Below are 17,198 nucleotides of genomic sequence, written 5' to 3'. Positions count from 1 at the left end.
TTGCAAAGTTGACCGTCAATAAAGAACGTGGAACAGGATCACTGGCAGGTTTTCACCGGGTTCACGTCGATATTACGATGCCAGTTTTAAGTTAAACACACAGAAATGAGGAATAATTGTGCAAACACAAGAAAAGTGAAGTCAGTATTCGGCGTTGGCGTATAGACAAAAATCGGTCAAAAAATGTGTACTCAACAAAGAAAGCATTCAATGGCCCACAGCAAGGACATTTCAAAGAAGTCGAAGATGAAATTTCGAGGTATGTGCGCGAAAAATCCAAGGACAGTATGACCCTAACATGAGATGCGATACAAATCTGGGCTTGCGAAGTGGTACTACAAACAGGAATTCCAAGAACCTAGATGTCGCTAATGAAAGTGATTAGGGAAGTAGGTAGAATTTACTTGCTACTTGCATATGTCTACTTTTTTCTTAAATATTAAATTTGTAATTCATTATAAATAAAATAATGATTTCACAAAGCATATTTTAAGCATTATTTAATTTTGAAGAAAGTAATGGGAGTCGTCTTAGATTCGGAGAAATACAGTAGGTATAATGGATAGATGCCAGGGTCTTTACCTCAAATTTGCTTGTGCAACCTTGTGATAGTACATATATCACACCCCCGAATTATATGTAGAAGGTAGAGATATTATTGTCAGTATTCAATTTATTATTATTATTATTATTATTATTATTATTATTATTATTATTATTATTATTATTATTATTATCGGTATTTCATTTGTATGTTTTGTCATTTATATTTATAAGCTGGAAGATATCCACATATGTAGGTATGAGTAATTTGTTTTTTGCATGAGTGGGAAAACATTGCTTTAATAACTCTGGTAATTCAATGAGTCATATGGCTGCCCCAGTGCTTGTTGTGATGTACTTGTGTCGGGAAATTCATGAGTCATGTATATATCCCAGCCTGATGAGATGAGCTTGTTGTTGTATTAGGAAAATTTGGTGATTCATGTAAAACTCCCGAGTGTTTGTTATTGTCTTGGGGGGAGGAAGAAGTAGTTCAGGGCTTGGTCTTGACAAGAGGTTCACTCATGATTGGTGGGCAAGCACCAATCCAGACGTATCATCTGGGAGGAGGGGGATGTTTATGTCTATGAAGGTTGATCATACGGCGGCAACCAGGAACATTGTAAGGGTGATTGTAGAGATGATTGTAAAGGAACGAGAAGGTAGACAACTACAAGCAGTAACACTGTATGAAGGAACGACAACTGACACACTGTACGGGAAGGAAGTGGTGCTGATACACGGTACTGGAGTGACACGGCTGCAATGGACTGGACTTTAAACGTTCGTGGAGCGTAGTCTTGTTATGTTCGTGGAAAGTGGATGATTGTGGAGAGTGCTTGCGCATTAAGTATGGTAGCACTTGTGGCGGCCTAGCATTATATGTTGGTGAAAGCTATCTCAGACTTTCCATAATTTATGTTGAGGATCGACAGACGTGTGTGTGTGTGTATATATCTTTACAACAAGTGTTAAAATATGTGAACACAGTAGTACAAGGTACAGTATCTGTGTGATGTAATAACTGCCGATTATGAGAATCGATAAGTCGAATTGATATAGAGACAGTGAAGGGTATTTATCTTCATACATGTACATTGTTCATCGGACTATCTACAAATGTTAGCTTAGTTCTCGCTTTCATTTTCCCACGATTTTCATTATGTTGTTGTTGTTGTAAATATGGAGTCTTCCAGCAATATTTTATGTGTGTATTATATGTATAATGTTGTATGTTGATGAGGTGCTCATGCACGGAATTTGTTAAGAATATAGTTAGCTATTTTAGAATCAGTGTTATTGATGAACCTAGGTGCAGTTCCTACCTAATTAGTCGTTTTCAGGAGGTTAGGTAAGGCCTGCAGCAGATGTACCAGTACGCAGCATTATGTACACGCCCTGGGATATACAGTTTATCATGCTCTTATCTAAATTCGAGGGATCCATTCTGGGTGAACTCTGGCGCCCATACTACGGACATTTCGGTTAATTATGCTTATTAATTTTATTAAGTTTTTGAGTAATTTTATTTATATATTTTTATTCATGATTTTATTTATTATTATCATCAAAAAAGTTACAACCTGATGACTTGTAGTCAGGTAACCATATTTGTAATTTGCTTTACTGGTTCATGGTGTGGGTTACTGTAGTCACCATGATCAACGGCTGAGTGGCCTAGTAAGCGGTCCTGAGAGTCGGGATACCAGTTGCTATGGAATGGGTGTGGGCATATTCTCCTTGTGCTCAGGTGGCTAGGACTACACAATCCACCGGTGGTCCATAACCTGTTAGATTAGAGATCCTCACTTGGGCTGTGTGTAAGTAGGGTAGCATCGTGCGTCATGAATTTACCAAGATCAGAACATTTTAAGCAAGCCTTGGACCTATAGGAGTAACGGAGTCCCACTCCCATTTCACAGGCGAGGGACTCCTTGGAAACAACTTGGCGAACAAAATGGAATTCGATGTAGAGCTATCAATATTAATGGGGCTTATGGGTAGCAGCCTTTCAGGAGTTGCAAGGGCAGCAGTCTAGATGATTGACTGATATAGCCTTGTAATAATACTCAACATGGCTTAGCTATGGTGATATTGCTACACGGCTAAAAGCAATGGGAAACTACATCCGTAACTAACTCCCGAGGACATGCAGCTCTCTCTGTATGAATGATGTACTGATGATGGGTTCCTCCTGGGTAAAATATTCCGGAGGTAAACTAGTTCCCCGTTCGGATCTCCGGGTGGGGACTGCATGAGAGCGGGCCATCATCAGGAAGATGGATACTGACATTCTGTGAGTCGGAGTGTGGAATGTTAGACGTTTGAATCGTTGTGGTAGGTTAGAGAATCTGAAAAGGGAGATGGATAGACTAAAGTTAGATGTAGTTGGTATAAGTGAAGTACGTTGGCAGGAAAAACAGGATTTTTGGTCAGGCGACTACCGAATTATCAACACGAAATCAAACAGGGAAAATGCAGGAGTTGGTTTAATAAAGGGGAAATGCAGGAGTTGGTTTAATAATGAATAAGACAATAGGGCAGCGGGTAAGCTACTATGACCAGCATAGTGAAAGAATTATTGTCGTCAAGATAGACACCAAACCAATGCCCACCACAATAGTGCAGGTCTATAATCCTAATAGCTCAGCGGATGATGAGGAAACTGAAAGAATATATGAAGAGAGAGAAGATTTAATACAATATGTAAAAGGTGACGAGAATCTACTTGTGATGGGAGAATGGAATGCAGTGGTAGACCAAGGAAGAGAAGGTAATACAGTAAGAGAATTCGGATAGGGACAAAGGAACGAAAGAGGAACTCGGGTGGTTGAATTCTAAACTGATCATAATTTAGTCCTTGCCAATACTTGGTTCAAACACCAAAAACGTCGGCTGTATATGTGGACGAGACCTGGAGACACTGAAAGGTATCAAATAGACTTCATTATGATCGGGCAGAGATTCAGAAACCAGGTGTTGGATTGCAAAACTTTCCCAGGAGCAGACGTGGACTCTGACCACAACTTGTTGGTCATGAAATGCCATCTGAAGTTGAAGAAATTGAAGAAAGGAAAGAATGCAAAAGGATGGGATCTAGACAAGTTGAAAGAAAAGAGTGTGAGGGATTGTTTCAAGGAACATGTTGCACAAGGACTAAATGAAAAGGCTGAAGGAAACACAATAGAGGAAGAGTGGAGAGTCATGAAAAATGAAGTCAGTAGGGCTGCTGAAGAGATGTTAGGAAGGAAGAAAAGATCAACTAAGAATCAGTGAATAACTCAGGAGATACTAGACCTGATTGGTGAACGACGAAAATACAAGAATGCTAGAAATGAAGACGGCAGAAAAGAATACAGGCGATTAAAGAATCAAGTGCAAGGTAGCTAAGGAAGAATGGCTGAAGGAGAAGTGCAAGGATGTCGAAGGCTGTATGGTCCTGGGAAAGGTAGATGCTGCATACAGGAAAATCAAGGAAACCTTTGGAGAAAGGAAATCTAGGTGTATGAATATTAAGAGCTCGGATGGAAAGCCACTTCTAGGGAAAGAAGACAAAGCAGGAAGATGGCAAGAACATATCCAACAGTTCTATCAAGGTAAAGATGTAGATAATTTGGTTCTGGAACAAGAAGAGGCTGTTGATGCTGATGAAATGGGAGACCCAATTTTGAAGTCAGAGTTTGACAGAGCTGTGAGCAACCTAAATAGGAACAAGGCACCTGGAATTGATGACATTCTCTCTGAATTACTGACTGCCTTAGGAGAAACTAGCATGGCAAGGTTATTCCATTTAGTGTGTAAGATGTATGAGACAGGAGAAGTCCCATCCGATTTTCGGCAGAATGTTGTTATACTTATTCCCAAGAAAGCCGGTGCTGACAGGTGTGAAAACTACTGCATCATTAGTTTAGTATCTCATGCCTGCAAAATTTTTACACGTATTATTTACAGAAGAATGGAAAAACAAGTTGAAGCTGAGTTGGGAGAAGATCAATTTGGCTTCAGAAGAAATGTAGGAACACATGAAGCAATCCTGACTTTACGTCTGATCTTAGAGGATCGAATCAAGAAGGACAAGCCCACGTACATGGCATTCGTAGATCTAGAAAGGGCATTCGATAATGTTGATTGGACCAAGCTATTTACGATTCTGAAGGTGATTGGGATCAGATACCGAGAACGAATAATTATCTACAATCTGTATAAAAATCAGTCTGCAGTGATAAGAATCAAGAGCTTTGAAAAAGAAACAGCAATACAGAAAGGAGTGAGGCAAAGCTGCAGTTTGTCCCTCGTCCTTTTCAGTGTTTACATAGAACAGGCAGTAAAGGAAATTAAAGAGGAATTTGGAAAGGGAATCACAATCCAAGGAGAGGAAATCAAAACCTTGAGATTTACCGATGATATTATTATTTTATCTGAGACTGCAGAAGATCTTGAGAAGCTGCTGGATGGTATGGACGAAGTCTTGTGTAAGGAGTACAAGATGAAAATAAAGAAGTCAAAAACAAAAGTAATGGAGTGCAGTTGAACGAATGCAGGTGATGCAGGAAATATTAGATTAGGAAATGAAGTCTTAAAGGAAGTAGATAAATATTGTTACTTGGGTAGTAAAATAACTAACGATGGCAGAAGTAAGGAGGAAGTAAAATGCAGACTAGCACAAGATAGGAAGAGCTTTCTTAAGAAAAGAAATTAGCTCACTTCAAACATTGATATCGGAATTAGAAAGATGTTTTTGAAGACTTTCGTGTGGAGCATGGCATTGTATGGGAGTGAAACATGGACGATAACTAGCTCAGAAAGAAAGAGAATAGAAGCTTTTGAAATGTGGTGTTACAGAAGAATGCTGAAGGTGAGATGGATAGATCGAATCACGAATGAAGAGATACTGAATCGAATTGGTGAGAGGAGATCGATTTGGCTAAATTTGAAAAGAAGAAGAGAGAGAATGATAGGACACATCTTAAGACACCCAGGACTTGTGCAGTTGGTTTTTAAAAGAAGTGTAGGTGGTAAGAACAGTAGGGGTAGACCAAGATATCAATATGACAAGCAGATTAGAGCAGATGTAGGATGCAATAGTTATGTAGAAATGAAAAGGTTAGCACAGGATAGGGTGGCATGGAGGGCTGCATCAAACCAGTCTATGGACTGATGACTCAAACACATGGAAGAAAGAAAGTAGAACTGGCTGAGTCAGCTAAGAGAATGCATCTGGATGTGCTAGGAGTAAGTGATATTCGGGTCAGGGGAGATAACGAGGAAGAGATAGGTTATAGAGTGTACTTGACGGGTGTTAGAAAGGGAAGGGCAGAGTATGGGGTAGGGCTGTTCATCAGGAATACCATTGCATGCAACATAATTCTGTTAGGCATGTAAATGAGTGAATGATGTGGGTAGATTTGGCAGTTCGAGGAATTAGGACGAGAATTGTCTCAGTGTATTCACCATGTGAGGGTGCAGATGAGGATGAAGTTGACAAGTTTTATGAAGCATTGAGTGACATCGTGGTCAGGGTCAATAGCAAGGATAAAATAGTGCTAATGGGCGATTTCAATGTGAGAGTTGGGAATAGAACTGAAGGATATGAAAGGGTGATTGGTAAATGTGGGGAAGATATGGAAGCTAATAGGAATGGGAAGCATTTGCTGGACTTCTGTGCTAGTATGGGTTTAGCTGTTGCAAATACATTCTTCAAGCATAAGGCTATTCACCGCTACACATGGGAGGCTAGGGGTACCAGATCCATGATAGACTTCAAATTCAAATTCAGGAAATCTGTTAGGAATGTACGAGTTTTCCGGGGATTTTTCGATGATACAGACCACTATCTGATCTGTAGTGAATTAAGTATCTGTAGGCCTAGGGAAGAGAAAGTGAAATCTGTCTGCAAACGAATAAGGGTAGAAAAGACAGAAGTACATGGATATGATTAGTGAGAAGTTTTGAATAGTAGCCTGTAAGGCGGTTCAGGATGTAGAAAGAAAACGGGTGGCTTACAGGGATGCTGTAGTAGAAACAGCAAGGGAATGCCTGAGAACAACTGTGTGTAAAGATGAATATCTTGGTGTAATGATAAAGTGAGAGCAGCTTGTAAACGTAAATCAATCGATCGATCAATACTGATTTGCATTTAGGGCAGTCACCCAGGTGGCAGATTCCCTATCTGTTGTTTTCCTAGCCTTTTCTTAAATGATTTCAAAGAATTTGGAAATTAATTGAACATCTGCCTGGGTAAGTCATTCCAATCTCTAACTCCCCTTCCTACAAATGAATATTTGCCCCAATTTGTCCTCTTGAATTCCAACTTTAGGTTCCTATTGTGATCTTTTCTACTTTTAAAGACGCCACTCAAACTTATTCGTCTACTCAGGTCATTCCACGCCATCTCTCCGCTGACAGCTCGGAACATACCAGTTACAAGTGATTAATCTCATTTTTTGGTCCATATTGACTACGGTGATCAGATTCAATTTACAAAGTATACATTTATTGTTCACTTATTCAATACCTACAGTACCACGTTTTGTCGTTAAATAATCATAAAAGGTTGAAAATTGTGGACATGTTTCGTCCCTCTTATTGGGCATCATCAGCACATTAGTTAATCTTAAAACAAACAATTTTAACACTATTGTTTATATCTCATATCTCATCTCAATTTTTCATCAACAATAGTGTAATCATTTTTTTTAAAAATTGTTTGTTTTAAGATTAACTAATGTGCTGATGATGCCCAATAAGAGGGGCGAAACATGTCCACAATTTTCAACCTTTTATGATTATTTAACGACAAAACGTGGTACTGTAGGTATTGAATAGGTGAACAATAAATGTATACTTTGTAAATTGAATCTGATCACATACCACTTAGTCGAGCAGCTCGTCTTCTTTCTCCCAATTCTTCCCAGCCCAAATTTTGCAACATTTTTGTAACACTACTTTTTTGTCGGAAATCACCCAGAACAAATTGAGCTGCTTTTCTTTTGATTTTTCCCAGTTCTTGAATCTGGTAATCCTGGTGAAGGTCCCATACACTGGAACCATACTCTAGTTGGGGTCTTACCAGAGACTTATATGCCCTCTCCTTTACATCCTTACTACAACCCCTAAACACCCTCAAAACCATGTACATTGATCGGTATCCTTTATTTAAAATCCCATTTATGTGATTACCACAATGAAGATCTTTCCTTATATTAACACCTAGATACTTACAATGATCCCCAAAAGGAACTTTCACCCCATCAACGCAGTAATTAAAACTGAGAGGATTTTTCCTATTTGTGAAACTCACAACCTGACTTTTAAGTAATAATAATAATAACTTAAATGTTTCCACCTTTTCAATACAATATAAAAAAAGGCTTATCAGAATTGGCTCCAAACAAGGGCTGAGGCAGACAGGGATTTGTATGTAGATGAAAGAAACAGAGCTAAACAAATAGTTGTTGAATCCAAAAAGAAGTCCTGGGAAGATTTTGGTAATGACCTCGAAAGGCTATGTCAAGCAGTAGGGAAACCTTTCTGGACAGTAATAAAGAATCTTAGGAGGGGAGGGAAAAAGGAAATGAACAGTGTTTGAATAATTCGGGTGAACTCATAATAGATCCCAGGGAATCACTGGAGAGTTGGAGGGAATATTTTGAACATCTTCTCAGCGTAAAAGGTAATCTTTCTGGTGGTGTTGCGATCATCGGGAGGAGGAAAATGGTGTTGGTGAAATTAAGCTTGAGGAAGTGGAAAGGATGGTAAGTAACATCCATTGTCACAAGGTAGCAGGAATAGATGAAATTAGACCTGAAATGGTGAAGTACAGTGGGAAGGCAGGGATGAAATGGCTTCATAGAGTAGTAAGATTAGCATGGAGTGTTGGTAAGGTACCTTCAGATTGGACAAAAGCAGTAATTGCACCGATCTATAAGCAAGGGAACAGGAAGGATTGCAACAACTATCCAGGTATCTCATTGATTAGTATACCAGGCAAAGCATTCACTGGCATCTTGGAAGGAAGGGTGCGATCAGTCGTTGAGAGGAAATTGGATGGAAACCAGTGTGGTTTCAGACCACAGAGGGGCTGTCAGGATCAGATTTTCAGTATGCGCCAGGTCATTGGAAAATGCTATGAGAGGAATAGGGAATTGTGTTTATGTTTCGTAGATCTAGAGAAAGCATATGACAGGGTACCGAGGGAGAAATATGTTCGCTATACTGGGGGACTATGGAATTAAATGTAGATTATTAAAATCAATCAAAGGCGTGTATGTTGACAACTGGGCTTCAGTGAGAATTGATGGTAGAATGAGTTCATGGTTCAGGGTACTTAGAGGGGTTAGGCAAGGCTGTAATCTTTCACCTTTGCTGTTCGTAGTTTACATGGATCATCTGCTGAAAGGTATAAAATGGCAGGGAGGGATTCAGTTAGGTGGAAATGTAGTAAGCAGTCTGGCCTATGCTGACGACTTGGTCTTAATGGCAGATTGTGCCGAGAGCCTGCAGTCTAATATCTTACAACTTGAAAATAGGTGCAATGAGTATGGTATGAAAATTAGCCTTTCGAAGACTAAATTGATGTCAGTAGGTAAGAAATACAACAGAATTGAATGTCAGATTGGTGATACAAAGCTAGAACAGGTCGGTAATTTCAAGTATTTAGGTTGTGTGTTCTCCCAGTATGGTAATATAGTAAGTGAGATTGAATCAAGGTGTCGTAAAGCTAATGCAGTGAGCTTGCAGTTGCGATCATCAGTATTCTGTAAGAAGGAAGTCAGCTCCCAGATGAAACTATCTTTACATCGGTCTGTTTTCAGACCAATTTTGCTTTAGGGAGCGCAAGCTGGATGGACTCAGGATATCTTATTCATAAGTTAGAAGTAAGAGACATGAAAGTAGCGAGAATGATTGCTGGTACAAACAGGTGGGAACAATGGCAGGATGGTACTTGGAATGAGGAGATAAAGGCTAATTTTTGAATGAACTCGATGGATGAAGCTGTACGCATAAACCGGCTTTGGTGGTGGGGTCATGTGAGGCGAATGGGGGAAGATAGGTTACCTAGGAGAATAATGACTGAGCTCGATAGCTGCAGTTGCTTAAGTGCGGCCAGTATCCAGTATTCGGGAGATAGTGGGTTCGAGCTCTACTCTCAGCAGCCCTGAAGATGGTTTTCCGTGGTTTCCCATTTTCACACCAGGCCAATGCTGGAGCTGTACCTTAATTAAGGTCACGGCCGCTTTCTTCCTACTCCTAGCCCTTTCCTTTCCCATCATCGCCGTAAGACCTATCTGTGTCGGTGCGACGTAAAGCAAGTTGTTGTTGTAAGGAGAATAATGGACTCGGTTATGGAGGGTAAGAGAAGTAGAGGTAGACCAAGACGACAATGGTTAGACTCAGTTCCTAACAATTTAAAGATAAGAGGTATAGAACTAAATGAGGCCACTGCACTAGTTGTAAATAGAGGATTGTGGCGACGTTCAGTAAATTCACAGAGGCTTGCAGACTGAACGCTGAAAGGCATAACAGTCTATAATGATAATGTATGGATGTATGTATGTATGTATGTAAGTGAATCTAATATCCTATATATGGTATTTTGAATTTCAGATTATTCGATTTAACGATTACATCGAGGTTACTCAAGCACACGAATATGACAGGCGTGCGGATAAACCATGGACGAGGCTCACACCCAAGGATAAGGCTGCCATACGCAAAGAACTAAACGAATTTAAGAGCTCGGAGATGGAGGTTCACGAAGACAGCCGTCATCTTACAAGGTGAGAACAGTGTCTGTATAGAAACTTTACAGCTAATGTCGGCTTTTGTTTCTTGAGATAGTACGTTTGAACCTTGATCCTGACTGAGGTGGTGAATTGTGACTTTCACTGCTGTGAGACAAAATGTCATCTAGTGCTTCATAATAGGCAGTCAAGTGGAAACTGAACACCTGCTACAAAAGTAATTACCAAAATCGTTAATACACTTATCCTACTGAGAGACGAGGTGATCAAGTCCAGTTTTGTAAAAAGTGGTAGGCTGCACTCACTTTTGTACTTCCTCATCTTAATGAAACTGACGTCCAGACTCTTCCTTGTGGTACCGTTGCAGACGACTCGGACATGATGCCATTCTGTCAGTCTTTTGACCACTGCGCGCAAATTGTATGGAAATTCATGTGATCTTTGTTAATGGCATGCACGGAGCCATGGCTTATTGTTGACCTGAATGCTAATTTCTTCCTCTGTGATTGGTCGGTTTTCCCGGATAAGACCATCAATTCAACGACAATAAAGGTGTTTAAATTTAATCCACCTATTCAATACTTTTATTTTCACTTATAGTGGTAACATAAATAGACTCAGTTAAATGAGACATGTTTCGCCCTCAATTAAGGGCATCTTCATCCTAAAACAATCATCAAGAGTACAACTAATATCAGTCAGTCAATCAATCAATCAATCAATCAATCAATCAATCAATCAATCAATCAATCAATCAGTCAATACTGATCTGCATTTAGGGCAGTCGCCCAGGTGGCAGATTCCCTATCTGTTGCTTTCCTAGCCTTTTCCTAAATGATTTCAAAGAAATTGGAAATTTATTGAACGTCTCCCTTGGTAAGTTATTCCAATCCCTAACTCCCCTTCCTATAAATGAATATTTGCCTCAGTTTGTCCTCTTGAATTCCAACTTTATCTTCATATTGTGATCTTTCCTACTTTTATAAACGCCATTCAAACTTATTCGTCTATTAATGTCATTCCACGCCATCTCTCCGCTGACAGCTCGGAACATACCACTTAGTCAAGCAGCTCTTCTTCTTTCTCTCAATTCTTCCCAACCCAAACTTTGCAACATTTTTGTAACGCTACTCTTTTGTCGGAAATCACTCGGAACAAATCGAGCTGCTTTTCTTTGGATTTTTTCCAGTTCATGTATCAGGTAATCCTGGTGAGGGTCCCATACACTGGAACCATACTCCAGTTGGGGTCTTACCAGAGACTTATATGCCCTCTCCTTTACATCCTTACTACAATCCCTAAACACCCTCATAACCATGTGCAGAGATCTGTACCCTTTATTTACAATCCCATTTATGTGATTACCCCAATGAAGATCTTTCCTTATATTAACACCTAGATACTTACAATGATACCCACAAGGAACTTTCACCCCATCAATGCAGTAATTAAAACTGAGAGGACTTTTCCTATTTTTAAACTCACAACTGGACAGAGAATAACATCATCCGCAAAAAGCCTTACCTCCGATTCCACTCCTTTACTCATATCATTTATATATATAAGAAAACATAAAGGTCCGTTAATACTGCCTTGAGGAATTCCCCTCTTAATTATTACAGGGTCAGATAAAGCTTCACCTACTCTAATTCTCTGAGATCTATTTTCTAGAAATATAGCAACCCATTCAGTCACTCTTTTGTCTAGTCCAACTGCACTCATTTTTGCCAGTAGTCTCCCATGATCCACCCTATCAAATGCTTTAGACAGGTCAATCGCGATACAGTCCATTTGACCTCCAGAATCCAAGATATCTGCTATATCTTGTTGGAATCCTACAAGTTGAGCTTCAGTGGAATAACCTTTCCTAAAACCAAATTGCCTTCTATCGAACCAGTTATTAATTTCACTAACATGTCTAATATAATCAGAAAGAATGCCTTCCCAAAGCTTACATACAATGCATGTCAAACTTACTGGCCTGTAATTTTCAGCTTTATGTCTATCACCCTTTCCTTTATACACAGGGGCTACTATAGCAACTCTCCATTCATCTGGCATAGCTCCTCCGACCAAACAATAATCAAATAGGTACTTCAGATATGGTACTATATCCCAACCCATTGTCTTTAGTATATCCCCAGAAATCTGATCAATTCCAGCTGCTTTTCTAGTTTTCAACTTTTGTATCTTATTGTAAATGTCATTGTTATCATATGTAAATTTTAATACTTCTTTAGTATTACTCATTTCCCCTGTCTGGACATTATCCTTGTAACCAACAATCTTTACATACTGCTGACTGAATACTTCTGCCTTTTGAAGATCCTCACATACACAGCAGCAGACTCAGAGCCAACACAAGGGCAGCAGCCAACACAACAGGAGATAACAAATAACAACTTTCAACTAACATAAAACATTATTTCAGTATCTACTGACATTTCCTGTCAAGGTTTCAGCCAATAGTGTTACCTACCGGTGCTAAGGGCCACTTACAATTTTTCAACTGATGCTTCTGTCTCACTTCATGCTGACGAATTTCATCTGCAGCCTTGGACATATTGTATTTATGACAATCATGTTCATGCTTGTGCTCACGCCCTCATGTCATTGGCTTTATATTATTACCACTTTGGTTTTCCACTAACATTTTAAATGAACTGTTTTAATTGGAATTTTAATGGAAGAAGTTTTAGTCTCCGACAAGATTATAGTTTAATCATTGACAGTGTTTCCGTTAGCATCTTTATATATTGTATCATTTTTCACATTTTTATGTCCCGAATTTTAATAACTGGCTAAACTTTTAGCTTCCACTTTTAATATTAGTTGTACTCTTGATTGTTTTTAGGCTGAAGATGCCCTTAATTGAGGGCGAAACATGTCCCATTTAACTGTGAGTCTATTTATGTAACCACTATAAGTGAAAATAAAAGTATTGAATAGGTGGATTAAATTAAAACACCTTTATTGTTGTTGAACTGTAAATTTTCAATACGGACCAAAAATGAGATTTATAACATGTAATAAGACCATCAGTCCGCCGTGTTACGTCAGGAGTAATGTATGGCTCGATGGGCATCGTTGTGCAGTGATGTGCGCCCTTCTCGGAATCTCCTATGCCCCTCGGGCACGGTCGTCGGGACGTGCGACGATGAGTTTTGTGAACTCCAGCACCCTCGGCCACCAGAAAACAAACCTCACTTCTTTGCTCTTCTTTCCTTACCTCCATTTCTGTAGCTAGATGAACACACTAGACTAGTCCGTGCACCTGTGCTCCTACCACAGTGATGTCGGTGTTGCCACCTTTCACATCAAATGTATGTTATGGCACAGAGTTGCACAGTTTCCCCTCCTTTTTTTCTTAAAATATAGAGGCCACAAATTGAGGGGAGGAAATCAAGAAGAAATTAAAGGAACATTATATAATTGGTCCACCCTAGTCACTACAAAAATGTGTCTTTCAACTTCAAAATAAAACATAACACTGAAAGTCCTATGGAAAGTTTAAAATATCTTAATGGAACATGCAAATGCACTCATTCTTGAAGTCTTGATGTATACATACAAAAATAATTGTGTTGTAGAAATTCATTTTGATGGACAGTTAGAAAAATAAAATACGCTGTCAATACAGAAACAAAAGCAAGGCCGAACCGAGTGGCTCGCACGGTTCAGGCGCTGGCTTTCAGACCCCAACTTGGCAGCTTCGATCCTGGCTCAATCCGGTGGTATTTGAAGGTGCTCAGATACATCAGCCTCATGTCGGTAGATTTACAGGCACATAAAAGAACTCGTGTAGGACAAAATTCTGGCACCTTGGCATCTCCAGAAACTTTAAAAGTAGGTAGTGGGACGTAAAGCCAATAACATTATGTTATTAACAAAAGCAGGATGTTTATCCAGCACTTCTCCACCTTCCGCCGTTCTTTGCAGTCCAGATTTCCACCTTGTTCTAGGTCTCTCTCTCTCTCTCCTTCCCTCAAACTTCATCTCTGTCATTTCTTTTCGTATTCTTTCCTCCTCCATCCCCATTACATGTCAAAATAATCATAGTTTACTCCCATCAATTCTCTCATTTAGGTTTTTCATTCCGACCTTCTTTCTCGCCTCTCTTTCCTATCACACTCGTTAGGTATTTCCTTTTGTCCTTGTCCCGGTCTCAGTACATTTTACACCATGTTTCTTGTATTTGAAACTGTCGACAATTTCAAGGCTTTGACCACCAGTTTTCACAATGTCTTTTCCTTGTCTTTCTCCTCCTGATATGACCATGGTCTTGCTTGTCTTTGCACTGATTTTCATACCATACTTTTCAATTTCTTTGTTTAGTGCATCAAGATGTATGTTGTTCGAACCCCAAACCACAATATTGTCTGCAAATAGTAATAACATCTCCCTATTCCCATATGCTTCCTTTGTCTCCTTTACAATTTTGTCCTAACCACTAGAAACAAAAAAGCCAAAAGCACACTCCCCTGTGTCTTAGTCGAGTTTGATTTCTTAACCATCTTTCCAAACTAAGTGTGTAAGCTGCTGACGCAGTTGTACATTGCCTGCACCATTTCTACAGTTCGAGTACCCAGTCTTTTCTTGACCATGGTTTCCCACACCTCTCCCTTCCTATGAATGTCATGATCAGATCCTTTCCATATTCCCAACTCTTTTCCACTAATTGCCTCATGCTGAAGATTGGATCTTAAGTGGATCTTCCACTTCTAAAGCCATTCTGTTCCTCTTGCAACTGTCCTTCTACCTTTCTTCTCATTTTTATCCCCTCCCTCCCCTTCCCATAGTCAACAGTTGACTAACAGAGATTAGTTCATGTTTTCCAACTTTCTTTTGTTTTACATTTTTCAATATGCAACATGAAGCGAGTCACATTTATCTCATTTCAAATTTACTCCCCTTTCATTTAATTATTGTCCAAATTTTTTCATGGACTTTCTTTTCCTTTCTTATTGTATTTAACTTTTTCACAACTTCAAATATCAATCTTTTGTTTTCTGTATTGAAAGCATATTTCATTTTTCATTTTTCTAATTGTTAGTTAAAAAGATTTTCATTTGGATGTACAGTATCTTACCAGTTGATATCTATGAACACTGTCACTCTTTATACCATGTTCCACTATGTGGTGCTTTTTAGTTATGTTATTAATGACAAACTTTTCTTAGGACTTTCAGTTTTTTATATATATTTTTTTCGAGTGTTCTGTTAATTTTATTTTTAAGGCTGGGGAAGGCCTAGTGGAGCCGAAACTTTTACTTAGTGAGTGATTTTTCTTAAATTTTCTTTTAAGACACATTTGTGTATTGACTAAGGTACTTGTATTATACAATCAACATGGAGCAACCCAAATATGAGACTCTTATATTGCAGTCAGGCAGAAATTATGCAATGATTGCAAAAAAGTCAAAATAAACTTAATGTCAAGCACCTCATGTGTTTATTTATCAAATTATTATTTATGATACCAAATAAGATTTTAGCAGTTTTGAGGCTTTTCTTCTAATGCTATTATGGCGTGTTAAAGTTCAGAAGCAGCAGAATACTGATTGGCTCGACCTTGGATTGAACTCTAGCCGTACAAACATCGTGCGTATCAAAAATGACCTCATTAACTGTCTAAAAAAAAATCGGTGTATCTGTATTTTACTCTCCTCAGCTTTCATCACAAGATGGATCATCATGCTCCAAGCCGTCCATCATGTCGGATATCACTGACTTCTTAAAACTCTTCATGAACAGTTTTTCAGTGATCAGTCCTATCCCTTGTTCTATGGTAGGTCTCATAATGGTGACTCGTTTTGTGAGATCCAATCCATTGTCATTTATTAACAGAGACATCTAGTGGCTGTAAAACTGTCGTAAGCCTACCTGTTATTATGACTGAAACCATCTTGAGATGAAACATTTCATTTTTCATAGGTTGCGCTAAATGGTCACTTACGGGCAGGAACAGTTGCCAGACATCCGGATTTTGTACGGACAGTTTGTATTTTAAGGGCAGTGTCCATGTCCGTATCATACTTTAAAAAATGACAAAACGTCTATATTTTCTTGTTTGGATACATCAGGATCAAGAAAGAAATCAAAAGATTACTTACTTTCAATTTCAGTTTCTTGAAGGCAAAGCCAGTTGTTTTCAACATCAAAATTCATAAATCACTCATTTCTTTCTTCTTTGGCAGATATTCTGTAAGACGGTATTCTAATATGTCCGCTGTAGCGAGTACGGCATGTAACGTCAGTTTTTGTCTGTCCCTACATTAAACTGTGCATTATACTTCGGTTACTGCAAGAGCTCTATCACACACGCATCCGTTATTATGAGCAGTTAAGCCTTTGCAACTTTTTCCGTTATTGATATGTATGCACCCGGCCATTATATTACACGTGATCGATCATCTTCGGTATCGTTTAGTTGGTATGTCCACTAGCGATCTCGTCGACGTTCGAAGGCAGTGTCGGAGTCCATTAGTAATACCTGTCGACTGCTGTTCCATAAAGAAAAATGGTGATGAATGAGGAGAACATGTTTTTGCAATAAATGCATAAATAACGTATCAGATAACAGTTGTTAACTCATTAAAACTAGAGGCTGAAGTGAATGATCGTTTAATTTTAATGCTAAATACTGCAATTAAGTAAGAATGGGATACACCTCAAGATATGGCAGAGTGCATCTCTGATTTCAGAGGTTAGTTTGTATTTTCTCACGTCCGGTTAAATTTCGTAGAGGCTATTTCCATGAAAAATTTATAGCGATAATGTTATCATTTCTGTACTGGCGCTTGGAATATGTTTTCATTATACATATAGTACAGTTAAGTCAGGTTCGGTGATGCTGTTTGAATAAGAAAACTGAAACATTTGCCACAAAATGCGATTGATCATCGAACTGTA

The 17,198-nt window shown here is 38.9% G+C and overlaps 1 protein-coding gene across 4 annotated transcripts in view; it reads left to right on the top strand.

The window, feature by feature from the left end:
- The window catches only part of LOC136864808 (phosphatase and actin regulator 2), a 1,136,936-nt gene that overhangs the window by 1,087,857 nt on the left and 31,881 nt on the right, over positions 1 to 17,198 (top strand). For all 4 annotated transcript variants that reach the window (XM_067142230.2, XM_067142231.2, XM_067142232.2 and 1 more), the window contains one exon: positions 10,150 to 10,322. In XM_067142230.2, coding sequence (XP_066998331.2) covers positions 10,150 to 10,322 — 173 coding nt within the window. The remainder of the gene's footprint in view (positions 1 to 10,149; positions 10,323 to 17,198) is intronic.

Source organism: Anabrus simplex, chromosome 2 (assembly GCF_040414725.1).
Source record: "Anabrus simplex isolate iqAnaSimp1 chromosome 2, ASM4041472v1, whole genome shotgun sequence".
Lineage (NCBI taxonomy): Eukaryota > Metazoa > Arthropoda > Insecta > Orthoptera > Tettigoniidae > Anabrus > Anabrus simplex.
This window is presented reverse-complemented; position numbering and strand designations above follow the sequence as displayed.